This window comes from Macaca fascicularis, chromosome 12, assembly GCF_037993035.2.
Source record: "Macaca fascicularis isolate 582-1 chromosome 12, T2T-MFA8v1.1".
Lineage (NCBI taxonomy): Eukaryota > Metazoa > Chordata > Mammalia > Primates > Cercopithecidae > Macaca > Macaca fascicularis.
This window is the reverse complement of record NC_088386.1, coordinates 78,006,649-78,031,132: the sequence shown is the minus strand read 5'-3', so window position 1 is coordinate 78,031,132 and position 24,484 is coordinate 78,006,649. Positions and strand designations below refer to the sequence as shown.

General features: G+C 35.4%; 1 protein-coding gene across 12 annotated transcripts in view; it reads left to right on the top strand.

Moving 5' to 3' along the window:
• The window catches only part of PDE1A (phosphodiesterase 1A), a 431,299-nt gene that overhangs the window by 102,494 nt on the left and 304,321 nt on the right, over positions 1–24,484 (top strand). For 3 of the 12 annotated variants that reach the window (XM_015432455.4, XM_005573642.5, XM_045367348.3), the window contains exon 1: positions 15,559–16,012. The exons of the other annotated variants lie outside the window; for them this stretch is intronic. In XM_015432455.4, coding sequence (XP_015287941.1) covers positions 15,960–16,012 — 53 coding nt within the window. In that variant the 5' untranslated portion in view covers positions 15,559–15,959. Of the gene's footprint in view, positions 1–15,558; positions 16,013–24,484 lie in introns of those variants that run through there. 12 annotated transcript variants of the gene reach the window in all.

The following is a 24,484-nucleotide window of genomic DNA, read 5'->3' as shown; positions in this document are numbered from 1 at the left end:
AGTTCTATGCTTAAGGAGTTCTTTTAGTTGATTCTCAAAGATAATGTGTGTATACGTAATTATTATCCAAGGTAGAAAGTTTTATATGTCCTAGGAAAATTAGAAAAACAATGGTATGTGAGTTGAGTTGTATGATTGATTCTACTTGAAGAATTCAGGTAAACCTTAGAAGGGGGATTTACCTGAACCCCCTTCAGGGTGAAGGGGGAAGATTTTGGTTGGGCTTAATACTCAACATATTCACTGATTACCTATCTTACTTATTATTGATTGTTTTGTTTTGTTTGTAAATCACTATAAATAGAGACAATACACAGATGTCATTCTCCCAAAGTTGTTAACCTTGCTTCCGAAATATGGCATCACAAAGTTTTGATGTAGCAAAATTTATTGTAAGATATAACATTTCAAGATAATGCTAAATTATACATTTCCTTTGACCTTTTAAAATCTATAATTTCCATATGATTTAAAAATTAAAGTTGCAACTAGTTTTTAAACAATTTTCAAATGTAATATAATTTTAAAGTTGCAAGAATAGTACAAGGAACTCCAGGAACAATTGTTTATGTTTTGCCCCATTTATCATTGTCTTTTATTCTCTTTATTCATGTAAAATTAAACATGCATATAAATATGAAGTTTATTATATGACTAGAATCAAATTAAATATGTATTACATAATGCATATAATTTTTATCACACCTTTGCACATATAGAGCACAATTGAAATCAAAGAATTTAATACAGATAAAATGCTGTTTAATCTGCAGTTCTTTTTTAAGTTTTGTCTTTGTCCCAATAATCTTTTATATCGATGTAATTCCTAATGTATAAGCAAATCTAAGATGATACATTGCATTTAGTTGTCAGTTCTCTTGGGTCTTTTAATTTGGAATGGTTCTTCAACCTTTCCTTGTGTTTTTTGACCTTGACATTTTTAGAGTACAGGCCAATTATTTATAGACTTTCCCTCACTTTGGTTATGTTTGGTATTTCCACCAAAAGAATTAGACATTTTTATTTCTACTAAAATGAGTTGACTTGTTTTTGTGATATTGGGTCAGAAGGTACATAATTAATCCTAGTTTGTCCTAATAGTGATGCAATACCAGTAATATTCCCATTTTTAATTTTTTGAATTAATTAGAAATTATAGAATGACATTTTGAGACTGTATAAATATCCTGCTTCCTTCTCACGAAATTTTCACCCAATGGTTTTACTATTCACTGGTTTTCTAGCTCTATCATTCCTTTGGTATTTATCAGTTGGTGTTTTCCAATAGGAAGACCTTTATTCCTAATGTATTCATTCATTCATTTTTATCAGTAATGACTCATGGATTCTGATTTTATTCAGTGGGCAATAAGACATAAAACATTGCTATCATTATTTATTTAGATGCTCAAATTGTCCTAGATTTGATAAATGAAGTCTCTTCAAGCTCATTCGCATGTTCTTTTGATATGCTCCCATAATTCTTTGAACGCATCCTTACTTTCTAGTGTGATGTATTCCAGATTTATCTTGCACTTTCTCTCTCCTCAGCCCTGGATTCAGCCTGTTTTATAAAGAATCTTGATCACTTTTAGTAGCATATCATATATAGAAACTAACATGTGGGTGCTAAGTGTGCTAATTGCTACTGTTGTGTCGTTTCTTGCTCCTCTCACTGGACATAGCTAGGGTTGTATATATTATATTTATAAAACCTATGGTTTATACCAGTACCTCTAACTTCTAGCCAATGCCATAGTACCTATTTTAGTTCTTCCCCTTTCCATATGTGAAATTCCATCTCCAATTATGAGCCACCTGACTCCTATTATCCTCAATATTCTTTTGCTCAAATTAATAGATTTGTATATATACAATGATTATATATAAAAATAAATTTATGGAGAAGAATAAACATGCTGATATGGTTTGGCTTTGTCCCCACCCAAATCTCACCTTGAATTGTGATAATCCCCACGTGTCAAAGATGGTGCCAGGTGGAGGTAATTGAATCATGGGGTTGGTTTCGCCCATACAGTTCTCGTGTAGTGAATAAGTCCCATGAGAGCTGATGGGTTTTATAAATTGGAGTTCTACACAAGCCATTTTGCCTGCTGCCATGTAAGATGACCCTTGGCTCTTCCTTTGTCTTCTGCCATGATTATGACGACTCCCCAGCCATGTGGAACTGTGAGTCCATTAAACCTCTTTCCTTTATAAATCTCCCAGTCTAAGGTATGTCTTTATTAGTAGCACGAGAATGGACTAGTACACATACATTAATATCCAAAAAAGTTTTGTGGTAAGGGGAAAAATAAACTGAAGGAAGACTGTTATTATTCAATGTTTAGGCATACAAAAAGCTACAGTAATTAAACCAGTTTGGTGCTTGAGCAGAAAAATCAGCAGAAAAGAAGAGAAATAAAGCAAAAAATCCCCATGAAAATTAAATATACAATAAAAGTAACATTTTAACGTAGAAGAGAAAATAAAGAATATTTTAAACCCATAATATTGGTATAATACGCATTTTGGATAATTTGGAAAAATCCAATTTTAATATTGAAAATATGCCTTAAGTTTTATGTACTGTTAATTCATTTCTCAATAGAAAGGTATTTTATTTAGAATATATCTTGTTTTAATAATGCAGAAATATGTCAAGCATTTATTATTTCTTTTTCATAAATGAAAACACAATAGGCATTTACTGCAGTTGAGTGGAAGTATATGATGTCTGCATATAGTCAGGAAGAATAGATAGCTATGTGGTATGATTTAAAGGCATGCCTATAACTAAATAGCATCCCATTGATCTGCCACAGTTACTTTCAGTTAGAGTTTTTGATAATTGTGTTCCAGAATGTAATAAGAAGAATTTGTCATTTCCTAATATATTAGCAGATTTCATTTCTTCCTCGGGTCTGCTGGCTCAGAGTACCATTTTGAGCCAATGAAACACAGAATACGCGAGTTTGTATAGAAATCAGAATGGGAAGAAAATATGTAGACTATTAACCCTAGATGATTGCTTCAGTTTGAGACTTGAACTTCCAGAAATTAAAATGAGAGCACTGGGATTCTGGAAATGAATCCTGAAAGGAAGAGGAGGATATATGAGATAATCTGTGTTTGCTTAAATTATATGCTCTGGGACAACAGTGTCACCCTTTCTACATATACCATAACCAGAAAAGATTATACAAGTGAATTCCAACTGAGGAAGACACAATTAGGGCAACTTTTCTTTTGGTTTATATTTCTGTTGTGTTCCTATACATGTCCTCCCAAAAGAAGAAATATCCTCAGAAACTTTAAATCAAGGCATTAAAAGTAGAAAACAACAACTTCCTCAAAGTAAAATATTGTCATGTAAACAGATAGTCATATGTACTTTTTCTGTGACTTCAAATATTTGTACAGTTAGCCCATATCTTCCTTTCATATTTATTTCCATAGAAACAATTAACTGAAGTGCTTGTTTTGTGTGCCTAATCAGAAAAATTCTCCCAACCTTAAAGGTTTTCTTGGTTTCAGAACTTTTTGTCTTACTGAATATGGAATTGTTCCAGCACAGAAACTGCCTTAATTAAGGCCACCAGTGACTTCCATGCTGCCAACTTTACTGGAAATGTTTAGTGGACATGTTCCACGAATCTCTCTGACTGCTCTGCAGCTTTGGTACCAGTGACATCTTTCTTCCACTCAATGTCCTCTCCGCTTCTGTTGTAGGACAAACTTCTCCTCCTGACTCCCAATTCTCTCTGACATCTTTGCTGAATACTCTTCCCTGCCCATCTCCTCAATTGCCAGAGTTTTGTTCTTGGGACTTTTCTTTTGTAATCTAAATTTTCTCTCTGAGCAAGGCCATCCACAGTCATAATTTTATATTTTATATAAAATTATATAAATTACATATAATATATTATTATATAAATTATATATATAATTTTATATAAATTATATGAAATTCCCCCACATTTTATCTCCATAATGGTCTTCTTTCCTCTTTCATCACACTACCCCCCTGCACCATTCAAATATCTAATTGCCTATTAAATATCTTCACTTGAACCATCTTTTGGCATCACAAACTCAGTATGTGTCACCAGTAAACTTACTACTATGCTTCTTTCTTCTTATTACCAACCTGGGTTTTCTTACACCATCCTCCCAGATAACAAACGAGAAATCTCATTATTATCTTAGAATCCTTTTTCTTTTTCATTCAGTACACCTTATTGTGTACTACGTTAATATCTCTTGAATACACTCTTGTTTGCAATTAATGCCTTTGCCTTACTTCAGGCCACAGTCATCTTTCACCTAGACTACTATAACATGCTTTTTACTGATATCCCTGTACCCATACTTGTAATCCTCAAAAATATTTTCTATACTTTTCAGTGAGATCTTCCAAAACTGCAAAGTAGAAGGTATCATTTCTCTGATGGTAGCCCACTAGTGGCTCCCCATTGCCTATTAGATATAGTCTCAGCTCTTCAGTATAATTCAGTCTCTATAATTTTTCAGATTCATCTCCTGTAATTTCTCCTCATATTTTTACCTTTAAGTCACGCCAGGATACCTTCCTGAATACTATGGCATTTCATGCTTCTGCATTATTTTCTACCATTTTTTGACTGAACTTTCTTTCCCTACATTGTATTTCTAGTAAATAATTTTCCCTTGATGAACTTCCAAGTGCTAGCTAAACCTTGCTACAACAGCACAATTTCCTCTGTGAGTCTTCCTTTCTCTCCCTTCTTTGCCTCTTTTGTTCCTTTTGTTTTATGAATGCACTTCCTTATTGTACTAAAATTACTTTTAAAAATAGATTATCTTTCAAAATTTAAAAATTAAAACCAAAATTTACCTTTCAATATGCCTTAGAAGTGGCCCCATTGGAGACCAACAGAGGACTTCTTAGTAAGCTGAACACAGCCAGTTTTCCCTCCATTCTTGGAGCAGATTGTTGTTTTTTGATTGTGTATTGATAATAACAATCAATACTTGGTATAAGATAAATAACTTGGTATAAGAAGTCTCTATCTTTAAGTACAGGTAGTGTTCAACAAGATGAAATGCTCATATTATGAGAGGTCTTAAATTTGGAGATCAGGGGAACAGTAGATTTACTTTTACCAGCTCAGGGATACTTGAGAGGTAAGTGCTCTCTGAGAGGAAAAATAAGAGGAATTTTGTAATGGCTAGGAGGGTGAATAACTTGACCTTGAAAATCCCTTCAGATTCCAGAAGTCTGTGATTCTATTTATAACAAATAACTCATTACCTCAAGGTCAAAAAATTGATGTTCATGAACTATACTGAATGTGTACATTCAAAACAACAGCATTGTTCTGTATTTGCAGAACAACCAAGAGAAGTGAGTTCAGAATCTTCATAAACTTAAGGTAAGAATTAGTTAATAATATACTTGATGTTTATCACTGGAAAAGAAAATTATTTATGAAACAGCAAAAGAAAAGAATGAAGATAAAAATATAAAATGATTGTAAGAAACAGAGAGAAAGAATCAAAGTGAATCATATTAGATGGACCCAACCCTACAAGTAATTAAAGCACTAGTAATTAATTCTGTGGACTCTGGTGAAAAGCAGTCCCAGGTTCAAATCTTTGCTTTGTCAGTCCCAGCTGTACAATATTAGCTATCTCTAAAATTAGATACTAATATTGTCCCATATTGTCATCTGGGGAATTCAGTGTAATAGGTTCTGTAGAATCCTCGGTGGTGCCTGGTACATATGTGCTCTGTAATGGCAACAGCTCTTTTATTGGATATAGGGGCTAGGTAATCTCATAAGTAACTCTGAGCCTTACAAGTCTATGAATGGAGCCTGTCTAGCCTTTTCAGTGAAGGTGAAATATCTTATGAAGTGATTTAGAAAAAAAGTAGAGAATTTTTTTTTTTTTTTTTTTTTTTTTTTTTTTTTTTTTTTTGAGACGGAGTCTTGCTCTGTCGCCCAGGCTGGAGTGCTGTGGTGCAATCTCGGCTCACTGCAAGCTCTGGTTCCCGGGTTCACACCATTCTCCTGCCTCAGCCTCCCAAGAAACTGGGACTACAGGCGCCCGCTACCACGCCCAGCTAATTTTTTGTATTTTTTAGTAGAGACGGAATTTCACCATGTTAGCCAGGATGGGCTCTATCTCCTGACCTCGTGATCCGCCCGCCTCGGCCTCCCAAAGTGCTGGGATTACAGGTATGAGGCACTGTGCCCGGTCTAAAGGTAGAGAATTTTAACTAATCAATTAATTCTTTTTACAATTTGAATGGCTGCAAACATGATTTCAAAGAGAAAATTACCTTACAGACACACCTTTGTGTTGGAGACCCATTCTGCATGTTGGGGATATATATCACAACTTCATTTGCAAATTTACTAATGATTTTTTTCCCCAAGAGTTTCTCAGTGATGTTTTGACCAGAAATTTTGTTTATACACTTTTATTCGAGGAAGATTATACAGCAAACAAATGGCAAAATTTGAACTTTAAAGCCTCCAAATATTTAGTCTTCTGCTTTTCATGGTTCATTGATCCATCCACATACAAGGCTTGTATTGTGAGATTGACCCAAACCAGATAAATGTGTCTCTGAAATCAAGTCTCAATTCCTGCTAGAATTCAACTTAATTTAAATCATCAGAGAATTATAATTTTAAAAATATGGTTGGCCAAGGTGCTTTTTTCTTTCAGGCTGCTATTAAAACTAAGAATATGATCATGGAGGGGCAGTGCAATATGTTAGTCAGAACAAAGATGTCAGCATCAGAAAGACTGCATTCAAAACCTATTACTGTAATAGACCAACTATACAGTCTTTGGCAAATTATATAACTTTTCTAAAGTCTAGTTGTCTTGAGTGTGAAATGAAGATATGATATTCTACCTTTCAGGTGTGTTATGTAGAATTAACTGAAACAGGGCATATAAAGTATAGTACCTGACACATAGTAAATGACTGCCAAACACATCCCAACTTTCCTCCCTCCACATTTTCCATTGGGTCATGTAGAGAAAAGAGCAGATGAGGGAAAATTATTATTTTCTAGTACCATAGAGCAAGATGAAGGTTCATAGTGTTGAAAAAGATGCAGCATTTCTAAGATAGACTTGATTTCCAGTATTCTATTCTGGTATTAAGCCATGCAATGATGATGCAGTAAATAATGTGTCCAGTATGGAGCTTAGGAAAGCACTACTGACCAGTTTAAATCCTATATGGAATTTGAATTTTAAATTTAATAAAATAAAAGTATTAAAAATGGTAACTATGGCATGTCGTAGAACAGTTAATGGTAATGATACATTGATATTCACAAGAAGATAGTAATTCCAAAGATGAGATTGCCAAGGATAGATTATTACAGTACACTTGGGGTGGAGGGAGTATTCTGTAAAAGCAAAGAGAAAAGCTGAAACTAGAATGAATTTTTTAGGGAGTGAGGGTACAAATACATGTGGTATTTATTAGAAAGGTAATAAGGGTTGTAACCTATATCTATACATTTGGGTTATTTACACAGAACCTTACCAAACACACTATTGGAAGTCTGGCAAAGTAAGTGGATGCTTCTACTCAGTCAGTATGAGTCATGATTAAATCTATTGCTGTCTAATTCTCAAAGCTTAGAGAAGTCAATAGGTTAGCATTTAGAAATTTTCCGTTACTGACATTGATTCAATTCATTTCTTGGTTGTAGCTCTGCACATTTATTCATAAGCATTACTGAAAGCTTAAGCAGACTTAAAAAATTACTAATCCAATTTAGCATCATATTGAAGCCAAACTTAAAATATGGAGGAAAGCAGGTAAGGACGACTCAATATTGAAGTTAGGTTGTTGATTTAGTGATGGACTTCATAGTTTCAGAGAAGCTAACCAAGTCTCAGTATGCAGCTACTTTTGAACAGCTTTCCACTGAAGAATTGCAGATAAGAATATCTTTGGCATATTTGGGGAGTAAACCTCTGAATCACATGCTTTTAAACTTTGATATCACATGGATCACTTCCCTAATTACAGCCCCTCTTTTTATGTGATGGTGTGAGCTTCTGTAACTCTGTAGGCGAATGCCGCATGAGTGACACCACAGTTTCACCCACCATGTGCACTCGAAATCATGTATTATTGCATGACACTTAGGGCTTATGAAACACTCTGCTTGCTCTTCTTATCCTGCTTGTTGAATATCTATTCATCCCTCAAGCCCCTGTTCAGCCATCTCCTTTTTAGACCTCTGACTCAAGAGAATTTTATATTAAGGAGACTTGTTTTTGCAATGTTCCTTTAACTGCCTACTATACAAAAGCCATTTCCTTTAATAGTAGATTTATATATTGGTTGATTAAACACTGAGCAATGGATGTTTGGCTATGAGAATCTGTTTTAAATTATTTCCTTTGTTGTTGTTGTTGTTGTTGTCGATGTTTTCATAGAATGTTACACTACTTATAGGAAGGTTTTTGACGGGCAGCACTTAAGGCTGTCAGAACTGGTGGGAGTGCTAATTGGAGCCAATCAAACTTTAACTGATCTGCTTCTACACTTCAGTGACAAAGAGGAATTTCTTCTACTTTTGACGTAGAAATCCTTGTTTCTGATGGATTTAACTGACCAGAGAGTTAGCCAACTTGGGGAACAGCTTTTCTTTGTCATTAGAAACTATAAATATGAACTTTATTATTAATTAACCTAAGAAAATAATAATTCTGGTGTATTTTGTTATTGAATTTGTGGTCAATAAACTGAGTCTGATACACAAGTCAAGGGAATCTAGTATAAAGCTACTGAATGAATAGAAAATTTTCCCCTGAGATAGAAAACATTTCTGGTGAGGTTGAGAACCATTTTCAAAGTGATTGTCAGTTGTATTGTTAATTTTACAATTCTCTTTTGCTGTGGTTTGAATGTGTCCTCTCCAAAATTCAGGTGATTTCAGTGTGGTAGTAGACGTAGGGACTTTTTCGAGGGGATTAGGCCAGGAGGGCTGCTCCCCACTTAATGGGATTAAGGCCCTTTCAGGGAAAAAAAAAAAAAAAAAAAAAAAAAAAAAGGCTTCATTTTCAATTAGCTTTCCTTTCTGCCTTCTGCCTATTTGAGGATGTAGCAAAAAGGCCCTCACTAAACCAGAGGCTGACACCTTGATATTGAACTTCCCAGCTTCTATAATTGTGAGGAAATGAATTTCTGTTCTTTATAAATGACCTAGTCTCAAGTATTCTGTTACAGCAGCACAACATGGACTAAGATGCTATTGTATTTGCTCTCATTTGTGTAAAGCTCCAGATTTGAAGAAGTGTAATGGCAAATATGAAACACGAATGTAAGTTTTACGAAATGTTTTGAAACATTGCAAGAGATCAGTGAGTCTATTTTTAGGGTCTTACAGTCACATATATGAGAAAAATATATTTTTGGTATAACTTGATTAGGTTTATTTTTATAGTAGTCAGGGTAAATTACATGTTCTGATATTTTTCTCAGTTATTGCATCCTGCCGAATGGATTTATTCATGCATTGAACAGATACATTTGTGAATAAAAAATTAAACAGATTATGATGCACACAGATTATGGTACTTGCTGAGGGAGGAAAAAAGTGCAGGTACAGGTACATGAAATTAAAATAGGGTTATCAGGAGTCACATCTCTGAAGAGGGACACTGCAATGATATCTGAGCAATGAGCAGGATGAAAAGCATTTCAAACACAAGGAACAGTATTTACAGAAGAGGCAGGATAAGAGCGTGAAGTGTTCAAGGCACAAAATGCCAGCACAGCTAGTGGGGAATGATCCAAAGGTCAGGGTTTTGACATGAGAGCTACAAGTACGTGAGGACTGAATCAGGCAGAACGTGGATGTTGTGGTATGCTGTCCTCATTATGCACCCAGTGAAATGAGTAAGAAAGCTTCATCATATATGGGGATAATATCTTTGTCTCTCTTCCATTTTGATGTGTATGACCAGAAGCACAGGTGTGGACCAGTTTTGAAAACCTAAATGGAAATTTTGAGCCCCTTTAAGACAATATTTCTGAAAGCCAGACTTTGTTCACACCAAAAATTATTTCTCAAATCCTTGAAGCTCTACCTGATATACATGATCAAGGCCTGTAGACTTGAACATTGGGTCTGTTATAGATGGATGAAAGGCATACAAGAGATAAATTAAGATATTTTCTCCCTCATAGGATAGGAAAAGCATCTCTTCTGCCCTGATGAATTATAGAAAAGGGAACCCCCAATGGAAGGTGTTTTGTGCAAATGGTCAAAGTATTTGGACTTCTTTCCTATAAGCTGAAATCCCAGAGGAGGAGCAGGTTTGGTTGAAAGTGAAAAGCTAAAGCAGAGTGGATTTTGCTGTGATTTAGTGAGTTAGCTATGACAGAGTAGAAATGGAGGTATGGTGTGGCCAATCCTAAGTCCTCAGTACCTGTGTGGGATGGAGGCTCAGGAAGTTCTGTTAGCCCTGTGAGGATGTCAAAAGCTAGCTGAGATGGGGCTGTCTATCTGTCATGAGCCTGCCGTGACCACAGCAAGAGGCTAGGGGGTCCTAGACAGATGCCAAGGGTTTAATAGCCTCAATAGAGATCCAAGTGGAGGGTGTGGATGAGACTTAGAGGACATTGAAGCAGCAAGGAAGGCTGAGATTGACTCAATCCATGACAAAGGACCCAGGTTCCCAAACTAAGGCAATTGACCAGAGAAGCCATGAATTTTAGCTGTAGATGTGTGCAGGAAACCAAGTGACAAGACAGACAAGGCACATAGTTGCAGAGACCAGAGGACACAAAGGAGATCAGGGACCTGCAGGTTTGGGGCTGAGACCACCTCTTTCCTGCCACCACAAGGTCATAGAAACCCACTTCCTTATAAACTCAGGTGTCTCCTTGAAGAAAAACAATGGGCTGGAGGAAATATGAAAGATTACACATTTAACAGATATGACTGAGTTTTTAGAAAAAGAATATGTATTGATATAAAAAGATGATGAGATAGCATTAATGATCACTTTGTTCATGTATTCGTTCCCTTAACAAATAACCAGTGAGCGTGTTTTATATACCATGTACAGGGAATACAACAGACACTAATCCCTGACTTTCCAGAGCTTAGTGAGGGTAGTTCTGGATTGAAGCTACAAGGAAAACAACAACAACAAAAAGCAACAGCTCAATAAAAAAAAAAAGATGCTGTAACTTATTTTCATGTTTGAGTAATGTGCTGTATTTTTAATCCTACGACAATGGAGATGAAAAGTATTCCAGTGGTATGCATGACCTTGTTGTGGTTAAGGAAAGTTAAAAATGACTACAGAGTTTATTCTTGCTTGGACACTAAATTTAAAGAACTTGACATTTTATCATAGGGTTAGTCAGAGAGTCACAGAATTTTAGAGCTGGAAAGGATCTTAGAGGTCATCTGGTCCAACCTCTTAGTTTGACTAGTGAAGAAAATGACTAGGGAGTTGAAGGGAAACTTGCCGCTAAAGCTGGGGTTTAAATATATGTTCTTTGACTTTAGTCTAGGGATCTTTATAATAGAACAGAACTTTCATTCATATCTTAGCAGGAGATAATCTATAAGCCTGTTCAATTCACCTTGGTATCAAGTGAATCAGGGCCCTTTGGAAGTGTTTCTAGGGCTGGTGTTTGTAGGTATTGGGAACATAATTGGCGATGTTATGACACTTGAGTAGGGCAGGCGGTTAGAAGAAGAACAGAAACTCTCTAGAGTGGTTAGTTATTTCTTCTCCCAATAGAATGTTAAACACAGCCCAGAAAGATCCTGAGTGACCCCAGAGACAGAGTGCTTGCCAAGATGACAGTCTACTGTGAGGAGTAAAAGCTTGGGCTCAGGAATGAGACATCTTAGTTCAAATCCCAGCTCTATCATGTATCTACTACTTCTTAGTCAGTTGTAAAACTTGTAGCAAGAAATGTGTTATAAAGAATGAACAAAATGCTGAAAGTTGTGAATGACTTACCTTGGAAGGATAAGTCAGATTTAAGTTATTTCAAAAATGATTCTACTCTCACTCACTTATATGCAGTAGTTTTTCCTCTAGAGGTAAAGGGGTAGAGTTATGGTTAGTTTATGAGGAAGAATTTACACCCTGCCATTTATTTCATGGTATAGTTGACCAAGTGGTGTTCCACTTTATTGACGTGATATTTCTAGTTATGACAAATGAAAACTATAGTAGTGTTTGCATTTAATGCCCATGTTTTGCTTTTCATGATTTTAGCAAGACCTTGGAACTTTTCTGGGAGAGGATCACATGTACACTTCATCTTTCATGTATGATATATCAAAAAAAGAGAAAAGATTGGCAACAACTAAACTGGAGTTTAGGTGTGTGAGGTACTCTAATCATACACAAGCCTAGCTTTAATTTTGGTGAATGGTAGAGAAGGAAGAGTAAAAGAAGCAGTGTTGTGTTTTTTTTAAATTAAGATAATATCATATATGTGTCATGATAAAACCTAAAATGCCATCTAATCCTTTCTTTCTTGCATTTTCTTTTCCCTCCTGCACTTAATTTAAAGCTCATTAAAATATATAACTTGTAACATTGTGTTGAATTAAATGTTGTTTAACAAAAAGAACACACATGTGGTCTCACGTGCTATTTGACTAGACTTACATGGTTAAACTGAGAACCTGCAGACCCATGCATTTTCCAGTGCTTGGGATGGCATAATATCAAATGACCTTTTTGCCATTGCATGCTTTGGCGCTTGTGTATTACAAACACAGTCAGACAATAACAATGAAGGAAATTAGGCAAAGAAAAGCTTACCTTTTGTCCATGATGCTTAATGGAAAATACCACGACACTCTTAGGGTCCTTTTGGTTGGAAAGGTTACATGGGTTAATCTATGCGTTTTGTCACACAAAATGAGTTGGTTAGATGGAATTCTTGGTGTGTTTCAGCTGAGTGTTTTAGCAAATTAACATATTTATTGAGCAACAGTTAGGACAGTTTCTAACAGCACTGAGTTGGGTAGGGTATGTGTGTGAACGTGTTAGACAAAGTCAGCCTGACTTTGTTTTTCCACAACAGGAAAAATAAAAACACCTTTTCTGACCCCCCCTCAGGAAAAAAACTATTCATAATAAATTATAGTCTATTGTATAAGAGACTTGGCCTTTTTATGTATGCATATATTTTAGTATTTTGCACACTACAGTTGTGTTAATGTAGGGAATATATTTTTGTAATTTAATTAATAATCATGAAATCTTTCTGTCTTATTGAATACTACATTAAAGTTGAATAAGTTGATAAAGTCAACTTTTTTCCAACGTTAAATTTAAATGTTCTTTGAGAAAAAGCTAATAAAAACATTTAAGAAATACATATTTTTCTTTGTGCCCAGTGAATATTTAATTTACTGGTGTCATCTGAATGCTCTATAGGATCTAAGATTGGTTTTAAATATAGTGCTTTCCATAAAGTGAATCTAAACTTTCTAACGTAATCACAGAAAAAAAAATATATATATAAACCTAAGGTAATGAAGTATGTTATGGATTTCCCGTGATTAACAACTTTCAGATTCTTCAGCTGGTAATCAAGCCTTTGGGCTTCAAGTTATATTGCATACTTGCTTGCCATTTGAACTGTACCTTGGCTAGATGTTTATTAGTATTTGTCTTGAGTTCCCTCCATTGTGTTCATGTAGAAATTGTGTCACATTTCCAATTCAAAAGAAAACAAAATGAAAGTTAATTTTTAAAAGTTGATGGGCTAATTATTTTCTTGAATTGTCCCTCAGGAGGAATATTTATGCTATATTAATGGTAATATAGGTAAACCATGACTACAGAAATTGAATACTACCCACAAATGCAAAAACCCTTCCAGAAGACCTGTACAATGTGTTATTACTTATGTGCTTTTCTAAATACAAAGAAAGCCAAAGCATATGGTAATAATAAAGCATCTGCTTCAAAAGTCTGCATCTAAATTTGTTTATAGATGGTCTGTGTATTTAACTGCTATATAGCACACATGTGAATTTATCATTGGATACTTATTGATCATAAAGAGAACAGTGGCATAGATGTCATTATATAACTATGTAATATCTGTATAAATATGTTATATATAATATAAAATCATCTTTTTATTTATAGCTTCCTTATTTATTTATAATGGTACATAATAAGTGTAGCTTTTTAAGTATCAGGCGTCATAACTTCTATGACAGTTTCTTGGCAAGATGCAGACTAATCATATTTAGAAATAACATGATAGTACCATTAAAGCTGGAAGGAAATATAGAATTCAATTAATATTATAATTTCATTTTACAAAGAAGAAGATGGGCTCAGACAGGTCAAGAAATTTGCCCTCAATGGCCCGGCATATTTACAATAGAACTAGGACTAGAAGCCATTTATTTTATTTTTAGTTTAATGCTCTCAGACTGATTACATTTCCTAGTTTCGATTAGAACGGCTCAATAAAATCCATGATTCCCTTATAACTCTCTTCTGCTTCCTTATCTCTCCTCAGGGAGGAAAATAAAAAGGTGATCTTTCTCCCTGTAAGTATTTGGAGAGTGCCAATAACTACAGATTGTATCCTCCTTCGTGACATTTGATCTTTATTTTTATGGATCATTCAACTGAAGGCATGCACGTTACTCATTTCCCCCTCTTATTACATGTATATATTTAAAACATTCTAATCATGCTTTGAAATGATTTAGTTTATTACAAATCTCTGATCTGGAATCTTATGACATTATTGACTGAACAGGAGCTTTGTCAGTGATTCAGATACAGGAAGGTCTCCAAAATAAGTTGCATTAAAATACGAGCATTCCCTTTATCTGGAACTAGAATAAGAGTTCCACAGTGTAAATCTGTCTTCTAAAAGAAAACAATTTTTAATATCATTTATTTTCAGTTGTTCACAAATTCTTTTATACCTGCTTTGCTTTCCTTTTACTTTTAGAAATCCAAATTTCATCATATAATATATAAACCATAGGCTCCCGGGCACTGTGGAGGGACTTTTTGTTAAAAAAGCATGTGGCTGTGTGTGTGTGTTTCCATCTCTTTTTTGCAAGAGATATTTCCTCTTAGTTGGAAAGCCACATTTGGGTACAGACATCTGGGTATACTGTCACCAGTAGAAATTAGCATTTTTTGTTTTTCTAACTTTTGAAGCTCTGGTCAGCTTCACATGGGCTTCTATCAGTTGATATGGCATCTTCAACTTCAGCCAAGAGGAGGCTATTAGATTACAAGTGCTAAAAATGATGAGTCGTCTCCACACTTCAGCCAGCATGAATGCAAGCAAGATTGTAAAATAATTATAATCTGAAGCAGAGCCAGCCATGCAACCCCAGCCTATCTTTCTTCATTAATTTGTATACAGTTCTTATTTCAAGAGAACAAACTTTCAGAGGGTACTCACATGGGGCTGCTGAACCAGCTGTACAACTTTTATTTTGAAGAAAAAAAGTTGAGCCTCAGAACAGTCTGTTTTAAAGACAGGGAGGGACTTAGCCTTTCGGAGCTTGACCAGCATGTGGAAGGAGAGCTCTCATGGCTGCAATAACTTAGGGCGTTTCTACCTGGATGACACTGGGGCAGGAAGTTTTCTGTTTGTTTTGTTCTGTTTTGGAGGGTCCCGTGTACTTCTCTTGCCTGGATCAACGTGACTCTTGGTGGTTTTTGCACACCCTGCTCTGTGGGGGAGTGCCCCAACGTGCCTGTCTTATGTGGCCTCTATGGACACACTGCTCAGCTGGCAGAGAGCAGGGAAGTTTTCTCCCAGCACCCAAAAAGAGAAAGAGGAAACTACTTTTTCTTTCTGGGCTCCTTGCAGCACAATAGATCAGAATAAGCTTCCACATTTCCTCTCTGGAGTTTCTGGAGTGGTTTCCAGGAAGAAGTTAAACCTTCACCTTTAAATGGATGACCATGTCACAATCAGGAAGAAACATCTCCAAAGACCCATCTTTAGGTAAGTAATGCTGCATCCCAGGTGGCTCTAGGGCTGTCAGGAAAAATAGTTTCTCCCTTCATCCTTAATTTGAGGTCTGCCACTAATCAAGAGCAATCAAGAGTGCTTAAAGTTTAACTTCAGGCATACCAAGGGAGCCTTTTGATTTTTCATTTTCTGAAACTTTGTGTACAAACTCTTATCAACTCCTGAAAATACATTTAAAAAACATCTTAACTATTCAAGCACATAAATGACATAGTACTGGAAAAACTTTGGAAACGTTATGCAATCTGTAGCTGTTTCTGTGGGCTGTTGCACAGCCCTCTAAATAGGAAACGTTGTGCTTAGTTCTTTCAACTGATTATAGGCAAGAGCAGTGTTTCAGTGCTGTGAATACTACACCTTTCAGGAGTTAAGTGTCAGGAGATAAATTTGAACTTGATAGCTACTTTACTAGAGTGCACATTTTACAACTTGTTCAGGAATATCAGACCAGCAGTTAAACAACAGGGTGATAGGAAAAAATTTACACTGTGGTGGAATCTATGACCAGGCGAAATGTAGATACAGTGTAATGGATTGAGCTAAAGTTTAATTTTGGAGGGAGGTACACCCTTTCTCTAAGAAAGCAGCTGTTTCTTCATTGACTCTTTAATTCTGGATTCTTTAGTTACCTATTATGTACTTTAGATTTTATAATAAAAAATTAGTCATTTAAAAGTATCTAGAAATTTTTTGCACCTTAAAACAGAAGATTTTTAAGAAAGTCAGTTATATATCAGTTTTGTTCTTTCCACAAAATAATATTATAAATAAAGCAGAGATACTACATGTTAGCAATGTTAAAGTCAAGTTGCAACCACTGGTTTTGGTCTGGAATTAAATACAGGATGATAAAACGTATGAGCAAAATTTCTCTGTGGTTTCTACATAATGAATGAGTAGACCTCGAGGAATATAATTATATAAAATGTGGCCATTTTTATGTATTGATTAAACATTAGTACTGAATTATTAATAGCAGCATTATACTTTTGTAATGCTTAAAACAAGATGTTAGCTTGAATCTGTTTTAAAGTCTTCCTTTGAACATAAATTATATTTAAATTCACATATATGGATTTAGTATTCTAATCCCCATCTACTTAAATACGTTTTTGTAAGTCTTATGCAATGATGTTGGTAAATAACCAAAAATCTAAAATGACCCCCAAAATATATTCACCTACCATATTTCCTGAAAAGTTCTTCCAATTGTATGTAGTATCTATATTTTCCCAAGTGCACGTGCAACTTCAAAAAGGCATGATAGTTGCCCAGATGATTCTAAACTCAACACCAGTGAGGCACAACACCAGTGAGGGCACCTGCAGCAGTTTGGAAAGGCAAGGTTGTGTTGGGTAAAATCAGATTCACCTAGCCATCATCTTTATTGTATTACCCCTTTGGAGAGCTGTGGGGATTGAAGCAGTTGGTTTTCACCAGTGATTTATGCCAAATCCTCATTTCTTCCTGATTAGTTAATTATATGCTTAGGTGCTACGGGCAGGTGGATTGCAACTTAACTGCACGTCTGTGCTTATTTATGTAAAGAATAGAACTTTGTGGAAGCTGAGATTCTTTGCCCAGATAATTAGAATGAAATTTGTCAAATTCAAGTGATTTGCTTCATGATCCTGGTGCTCTCATACTTTCACCAGGGAATTGTTACAAGTAAGTCTAGAAATGGGTCTTTGACTGACAACAGATTAAAGCTATATGTGGGAGCAGGATTTACTGGTCATCTGGCACATTGACAGTTCGCATTGCTTTTACCAGGGTATTATTGTGATGAGGGAAAAGGGAGATGGAGAAATATCTTAAAAGATTCAAATAACTAGGCTTAATTGCACAAAGAAAGTTTGGAGCTGATTTCCATAACACAGACTTCCCAATAGCTAGTTGTACTTTTAGGGAAGCTGGCAGTGAGTTAAGCTTGCTTTTGATGCATTGCTTCTTATCTCATGCCTCTCTTCATTTTCTTTGTCAGCTTCCTTTCTTAGGCACCTTGTTCTCTGAGGCTTTCCCTGGGCTGTCTGGCCTCTCACATTGAGACGTCTTTCTCAAGACTGACTTTTCAGAGACCCATGTACCAGAACTTTCCTTCTCAATATGTACTTGTAACTGCACCCTACTTCCTAGAGGCCTTGCACACTAAATCTCAATCCACTTTGCAGGCAAATCTGTGCCAGTGTATTTCGTGTGTGCTAGTGCGGCCAGTTATAAGCTTAATGGACATTTTATGAAAATGGTATCTTGGCTGTTTAAAATTAATTCATTTAAAATTTCAGTCATTAAGAAATATTTGACCAGGTGCCATGGCCAAATATTCGTAATCATGCTTGTAATCCCAGCACTTTGGGAGGCCAAGGTGAGTGGATAGCCTGAGTTCAGGAGTTCCAGACCACCCTGGGTAACATGGTGAAACCCCGTCTCTACTAAAATACAAAAAATTAGCCAGGTGTGGTGGTGTGCACCTATAGTCCCAGCTACTTGGGAGACTGAGGCATGAGAATCGCTTGAGTCCTGGAGGCGGAGGTTGCAGTGAGCTGAGATTGCACCACTGCACTCCATATTGGGCTGTAGAGTGAGACCCCAACTTAAAAGAAAAGAAAAAAAGATTATTCCAGGATTTTTTTTTGAAATATTTGGCTCATCGATATAGTTTCAAATTTCTATATACAGGTTAATTTCTCCTATAATTGAAGCTCCAGCTTTAATTCTAGTCACCTGGCCTTCACTGATTGACTACCAGTGTCCACTTCTGAGTCCATGGTGCTTGAGAGTTCAGATATGGGGGAAAAAAACTTATGGGACCTCACATGATATATCATTGAGGATATACCTAGATAAATGTGATACAGGCAAGAGATGGGTGCCATAAAGGAGGTGATAACATCCTGGGAGATTGAAATGGAAGTGACAGATTTCAGGAATGACTCATTCTAAACACCTAAGTAACTGGAAAGATATGAGAGCAAGAGTTTTTTTTTTTTTTCCAATTTAATTTTCAAGATTTAATTAAAATCAGTTTTTCATCAGCACAGTCATCCTAAATTTCGGAAAGTAAGAGTCACCCATCAAGTGGAAAAAGTTACTGAGAGGTTTTGGAGTAGATGGTGAACACTGAAATTTTTTAGCTGGCTACGATATTAGGAGGCTTGGGAGGAATCTTGCATATCATTTAGATCCTGCCTTTAAGAATGTCTGGGGCTCCTACAGTAAAGATTCCAAATCATTTCCCATAGGTAGGTTATCAAATCTATTTTTTAAAAAATTTCCTTGGAAATTTTAGATATATATTTTCATATCATGTCAATGAGGCAAGGAACACAGGCTAAGTTTCTTTCATGGCCAAGGCAGGAGTTTATATTATCTCCTTTATGGCTATCATGTGGAAGTGTGGCATCAATGAGACTATCGAGCCCTGAGCATATGTGCATGGTGAGTGCCTTTTAGGCACACGGTGATTCTGCCTGCACAGGCTCTTCCAGCTCAGACTGGTGTTGAGAAAACACGATGCTCCTTTTCCTCAAGAGAAACACTTTGAATTTTATGATTTTCTGGAAAGAAAACACAATCACAAAAGTATATTAATATGTTTTCAATCAATGCTGCTAAGTTCCTCAGCATGTAACAAATTACTGTACATATATTTTAAAAATCCAAGATGTGAATCAACACTTCATATATGAGACCTCACATAGATACATTCCTTTAGGCTTTTGAAAACCTTTGTTTCTATATTCCCAGAGATCTTTATCTCTGGTAATTATAATAATTTATCTCTTTATATGACTATATTCATTAATTTGCATTTTAATATTAAATGATGTAACACATTCAAATGAAGGATCTTTATGTAACTTTGGTAAAATAATTGTTGAAGACATTTACACCTTATAGCATACTCATCTTGATTAGTTAACTTTCTATAGTCCCATGTGATAAATCAACCTTAGACTATGATACCAAAAAAAATCTGTTTCTTCTAATAAAATTGCACTAATAAAGTATTTGTCTGAATTTCACTGCCTCAAAGCATTTAAGCCTGGGCTTTTGTTATAATTATTTTCTCTTACTTAATATTTTGTTTTATCAAATTCTATTATATGCGCATTTTCCCCATTTGTTTCTCCAAATTCTTTCTAGAAGTAGGCAGTGAAACAATGAATTTAAAAAGTAAATTGAAATGATTCTTACATGTTAAACTTTAGTGTTATTTGGAGCCGACAACCTTTTGAAGCTCTTTCATGGTTCAGAAGTGGTTAGGTCACTTTTGTGGTAATTTTCCATTAGAAATAAAACTAAAAAGCCACAAACAAAATCATGCAGATAGTTCCTTATTAGGCCTGTAATTGAGAACAAGTCTATACATCCAGGATCAAAGATACTAAAGACAACAGGTTTCCAGACTAGTGAACATCATATTGGGATCTCGTAGCATTTAGATCACACGGTTTCTTCTCTTTATGTCTTCTCAGAAGCTTTATTTTCACAAGTATCTGTTAGCAGAGGAATTCTGAGTGTGTATTTGGCAGGCATATTTTCTTCATATAATAATGGAGAAAGCAGTGGGATGAAATAAGAAAGCCTAGAAAAAGAAAAGCACATCCTAATTTTGTCTGTGGACCTAATGGCTATGGTTAATACCTATTGCTGTTAGTGACTTAACTGATTTTTGAAATGTATTCCAAAGATCAAAGCAAAAAAGATAAACACGTTTGAATGTAAGGCAGATAATGTTTACCATGAAAGAAAATTTCAGACATTACAGTGCTTTGTTATTTTTCCAGTTGTGATAAAAGTAGCTCTAATTTTTAAGTGGTCATCACTAATAGATAAACTATGATTTGTTATACATTTTAATAGCAGGCGGTAAATTTAATGCCAGGCATTTATTCCTGCTGGTATTATTTCACCCACAGTCAGCACAATTTAAATTATCTCCAATAAGCTAGCATCATAATTACCAGCAGCAGTAGCAAGTATTGATATTAACACCAAGAGAGAAAATTCATAGAAAACTTGGTGTATTTTTAGGCAAGCTATATGCATGTAATCTTTTGGATAACTCCATGAGGCAGTATTAAATCTACAATTAATAATTTTGGGTAGAGTCAGGAAAAGGGTATGATTGAAATGTGGGGAGGTGTCTCCCACTCTGGAGCTACCCAAATGTCATTTTCTCAGCTACAGCAGCTTGATGACATGTACATTTATCTTAGACATTGGTAAGATTTCGAAATGGCTTTTCAGAGATTTGGAATGAGCAAAATAAGGAAAATTAAGATTATGCGGGTAAAACAATTTACTGGGATTATTAATGATTTTATACCATCTGGAAAATTTTATGTTTATAGTAGTCAGCCTATTTCACATAGTGTTTAGGTAAAAAGCAATGAAAAAAAAAACCAGTCATACTGGTGGATACTTGTTTAAAAGACGACCTGTAAGTATGTAGAGATGGAATAAATTTAAAGAAGTCTGTAGTATTTTTGAACCTAGTCTCCTCAGTTCTGTGACTGGACATAATGTAGTTTTGACAGTTAGTTCTCATGGGAAAGCTTCAGTTTATTTATGTATTTGATTATGGCCACTTGGACACGAGCTATAATTGAGGATAATTCAACATTTCCTGAATTGGAGCTGCTGGAAGTGTACGGGGCAAGTTCCAGTGCATTTGAAGGAATAGATGATAATACTTCCAGATTTATTATCTTTGTAATAGCCAAGCCGGCTGCACTGAAGCCTTACTTTTTGTTATGTAGAAGCGTTAGTTCTGGGTCAAGCGGGCATCCACGTTTAGTGTTTTGGTGTCTCCAGCCTTTAGGATTTTAGAATATTATTTTTAGAAGAGTTTTTACATTAAACCAGAACAGATATTTAAATATTAATTGTATATGTATTAACCAGCTGCTTATAGGCTTGAAAAGTTATGTGCTTTTATTATGAAAACCATCACTTCAGCCTTAAAATATTAATATTTAATTTGACTTTTTTAAGGATCAGAGAGCTTGGAACAAATTGATTAGAAACCAATGGTAATGAAAAACAGTGGGGCTGTATCTTGGTCATATAAAAGTGGCAGATATGTCAGTTCTAACTGAGGTAGGGAAAGAGAATCCCCACCTAGTCAAGTCACTTTTAAATTATATCATTAAATTAAATTTGGATGAAAATAGGGATATGTGATGATCTGGGCCCACCTGTTTGTTAGAGATCACTAACAAAGATGCCAACAGCTTATATCTATTCCAGTAGTGATGTCTCTGTCGAAAAAAAAAACAAAACAAAAGAGAAAACAGAAAAAAAGAGACTCTTGCTAATTTTTGGACCCATTGGGCATTTACTGCTCAGTCCAGCTGCATCCAGTTATTATTTCTAACAGCGCAGTGACATTTTAGCAGCATGTCTTCTGCTGTGCATCTCGCTCATTCCATTATAATTAAGTAATTAATTAATATTAATTAATTCTAGTATAATTCTAATTATTATGATTCTATTATAATTAATTAAGAGGACCAGCTCCCCTATGAAACTATAAGATCCCTGAGGCTAGAATCAATACTGAATTCATCTTTGTATTTCTCATAACTTTTAGTAGAATGTATTTTATAACTAAGCATTCACCTAATTCTTCAACTCAAATACCTACAGGGACCACACTGGTATTGTAAATGTGTGAAATACGATATGGTGGGAACGTAGTAGGTGCAAAACAAAAGGCATTTAGTTTGACATTTTTAAAAACACTAAAACCCTAAACAGGATCTAGCTGCAGACTGCCAGCTGGTGCCCCTTGAACTGAATGAATGATAGAATGAAGTTTGTTTTGTTAGGTCCACACAGTGGTCTTCTCTCCATTGTTAGGGTGAACAAATGGCCAGTAGAGCTTAGATGAAAATTCTGGCAGTTACATGCAAGAGGTATACGAGGAGGATGAGTACTTTGTTCTTGTTTCTAATCCTTACTAAAGAATGAGAAAATCACATTAGCCGGGTCTGGTGGCAGGTACCCGTAGTCCCAGCTGCTAGGGAGGCTGAGGCAGGAGAATTGCTTGAATCTGGGAGGCGAAGGTTGCAGTGAGATCACGCCACTGCACTCTAGCCTGGGCGACAGAGTGAGACTCCATCTCAAAACAAAAACAAAAACAAAAACAAAAACAAAAAAACCCTACAGCATAACTATACTGATAACTTCTATATAATTTTGTAGCATTAAAAGAATAGATGAAGTATATAATTCTTGAATGAATAAAATGCATTTGTGTTAGTACCACCTTGAATTATTCCAGTATCAGGAAATTCAGTGCCTATAGGCATTTCAAGTTTGAACTTAACTTGTTAGAAAATACCTTCTTAAATTGAAATCTGTCTTCCTATCAGTACAATGTTTTTTCTCTCTTTTAGTGGAACTGGAAGAAGAAGGATTTAAACTCTCTCTTCCATAGGTTAGCTCTTTAAACATTGAAGACAATTGTATCAGCAATTGCTGTTTGTAAATCTTCCCAAAGCTTAGTGGCTTAAAATGATGTGCGCCTGTGGGTCAGTTGAATGTTTCTGCTGATTTGTGCCAGACTTGGTTGATGTCAGTGGGGCTTTTCCACGCATCTGTGGCCAGATGGTGGGTTTTCTGTGGGCCAGCTTAAGAGGAAGAGGAAACACAAACTTTTTCAAGGTTCTGATTAAGTTTGATTGAGTTTTGTTACTGTCCCATTGAAAAAACAATAAAAAAGCCATATGGCCAAGCCCAGCGTTGGTGTGGGAGGGCATAACCAAAGGGTGTAGATATAAGGAAGCATTTACATTTGGTTCAGTTAATGCAATTATTCTGCTCTTAAAACTCATGCCTTTTTTGGTTCTTCTTTCCCTTACTCTATCTGCAGTCCATTCCGCCGTTGAAGAGAAAGCACATAGTATGATCTTTATTTCATGTTGTTAAGTGATGTAAGTGACTGGTGAGGTTAGGAAAAAGATATATATGAACAAAGCAGTGTAGTCCAGATGACTCTCATGTGACCCAAGGGTCAAACATGGCTCATTTGACTCTAGGGTTATAGCATGCCTGAGATTCCTGGTTTAAGAAGTTTTAAAAAGTTAAAAGGGAAAAACGTTCACCTAATTGCCTAAAACATGAGCTATTACACCCATAATGACTGCCCACATTTTCCCATTTCTTTTTCAATAATTGATTTTTACCAAGTGTCATGCTAGCCGACTTGATGAAATTAGTTATTTTAATAGAAGCTGAACATAATTAATTACATAATTTTGGGCAATTCCATTCCAAATACACTAAAACTATGACATGGAAAGGAGGCTTTGGAAATAGTAATAATAAAACAAAGCTTCCTTATGCATTTAAATCTAATTTGAGTTCTAGCCATAATGTATATTCTCTTGGGAGTTAAATTTATTATCTTAAAAATTTTTTATGGGATAGATTTAT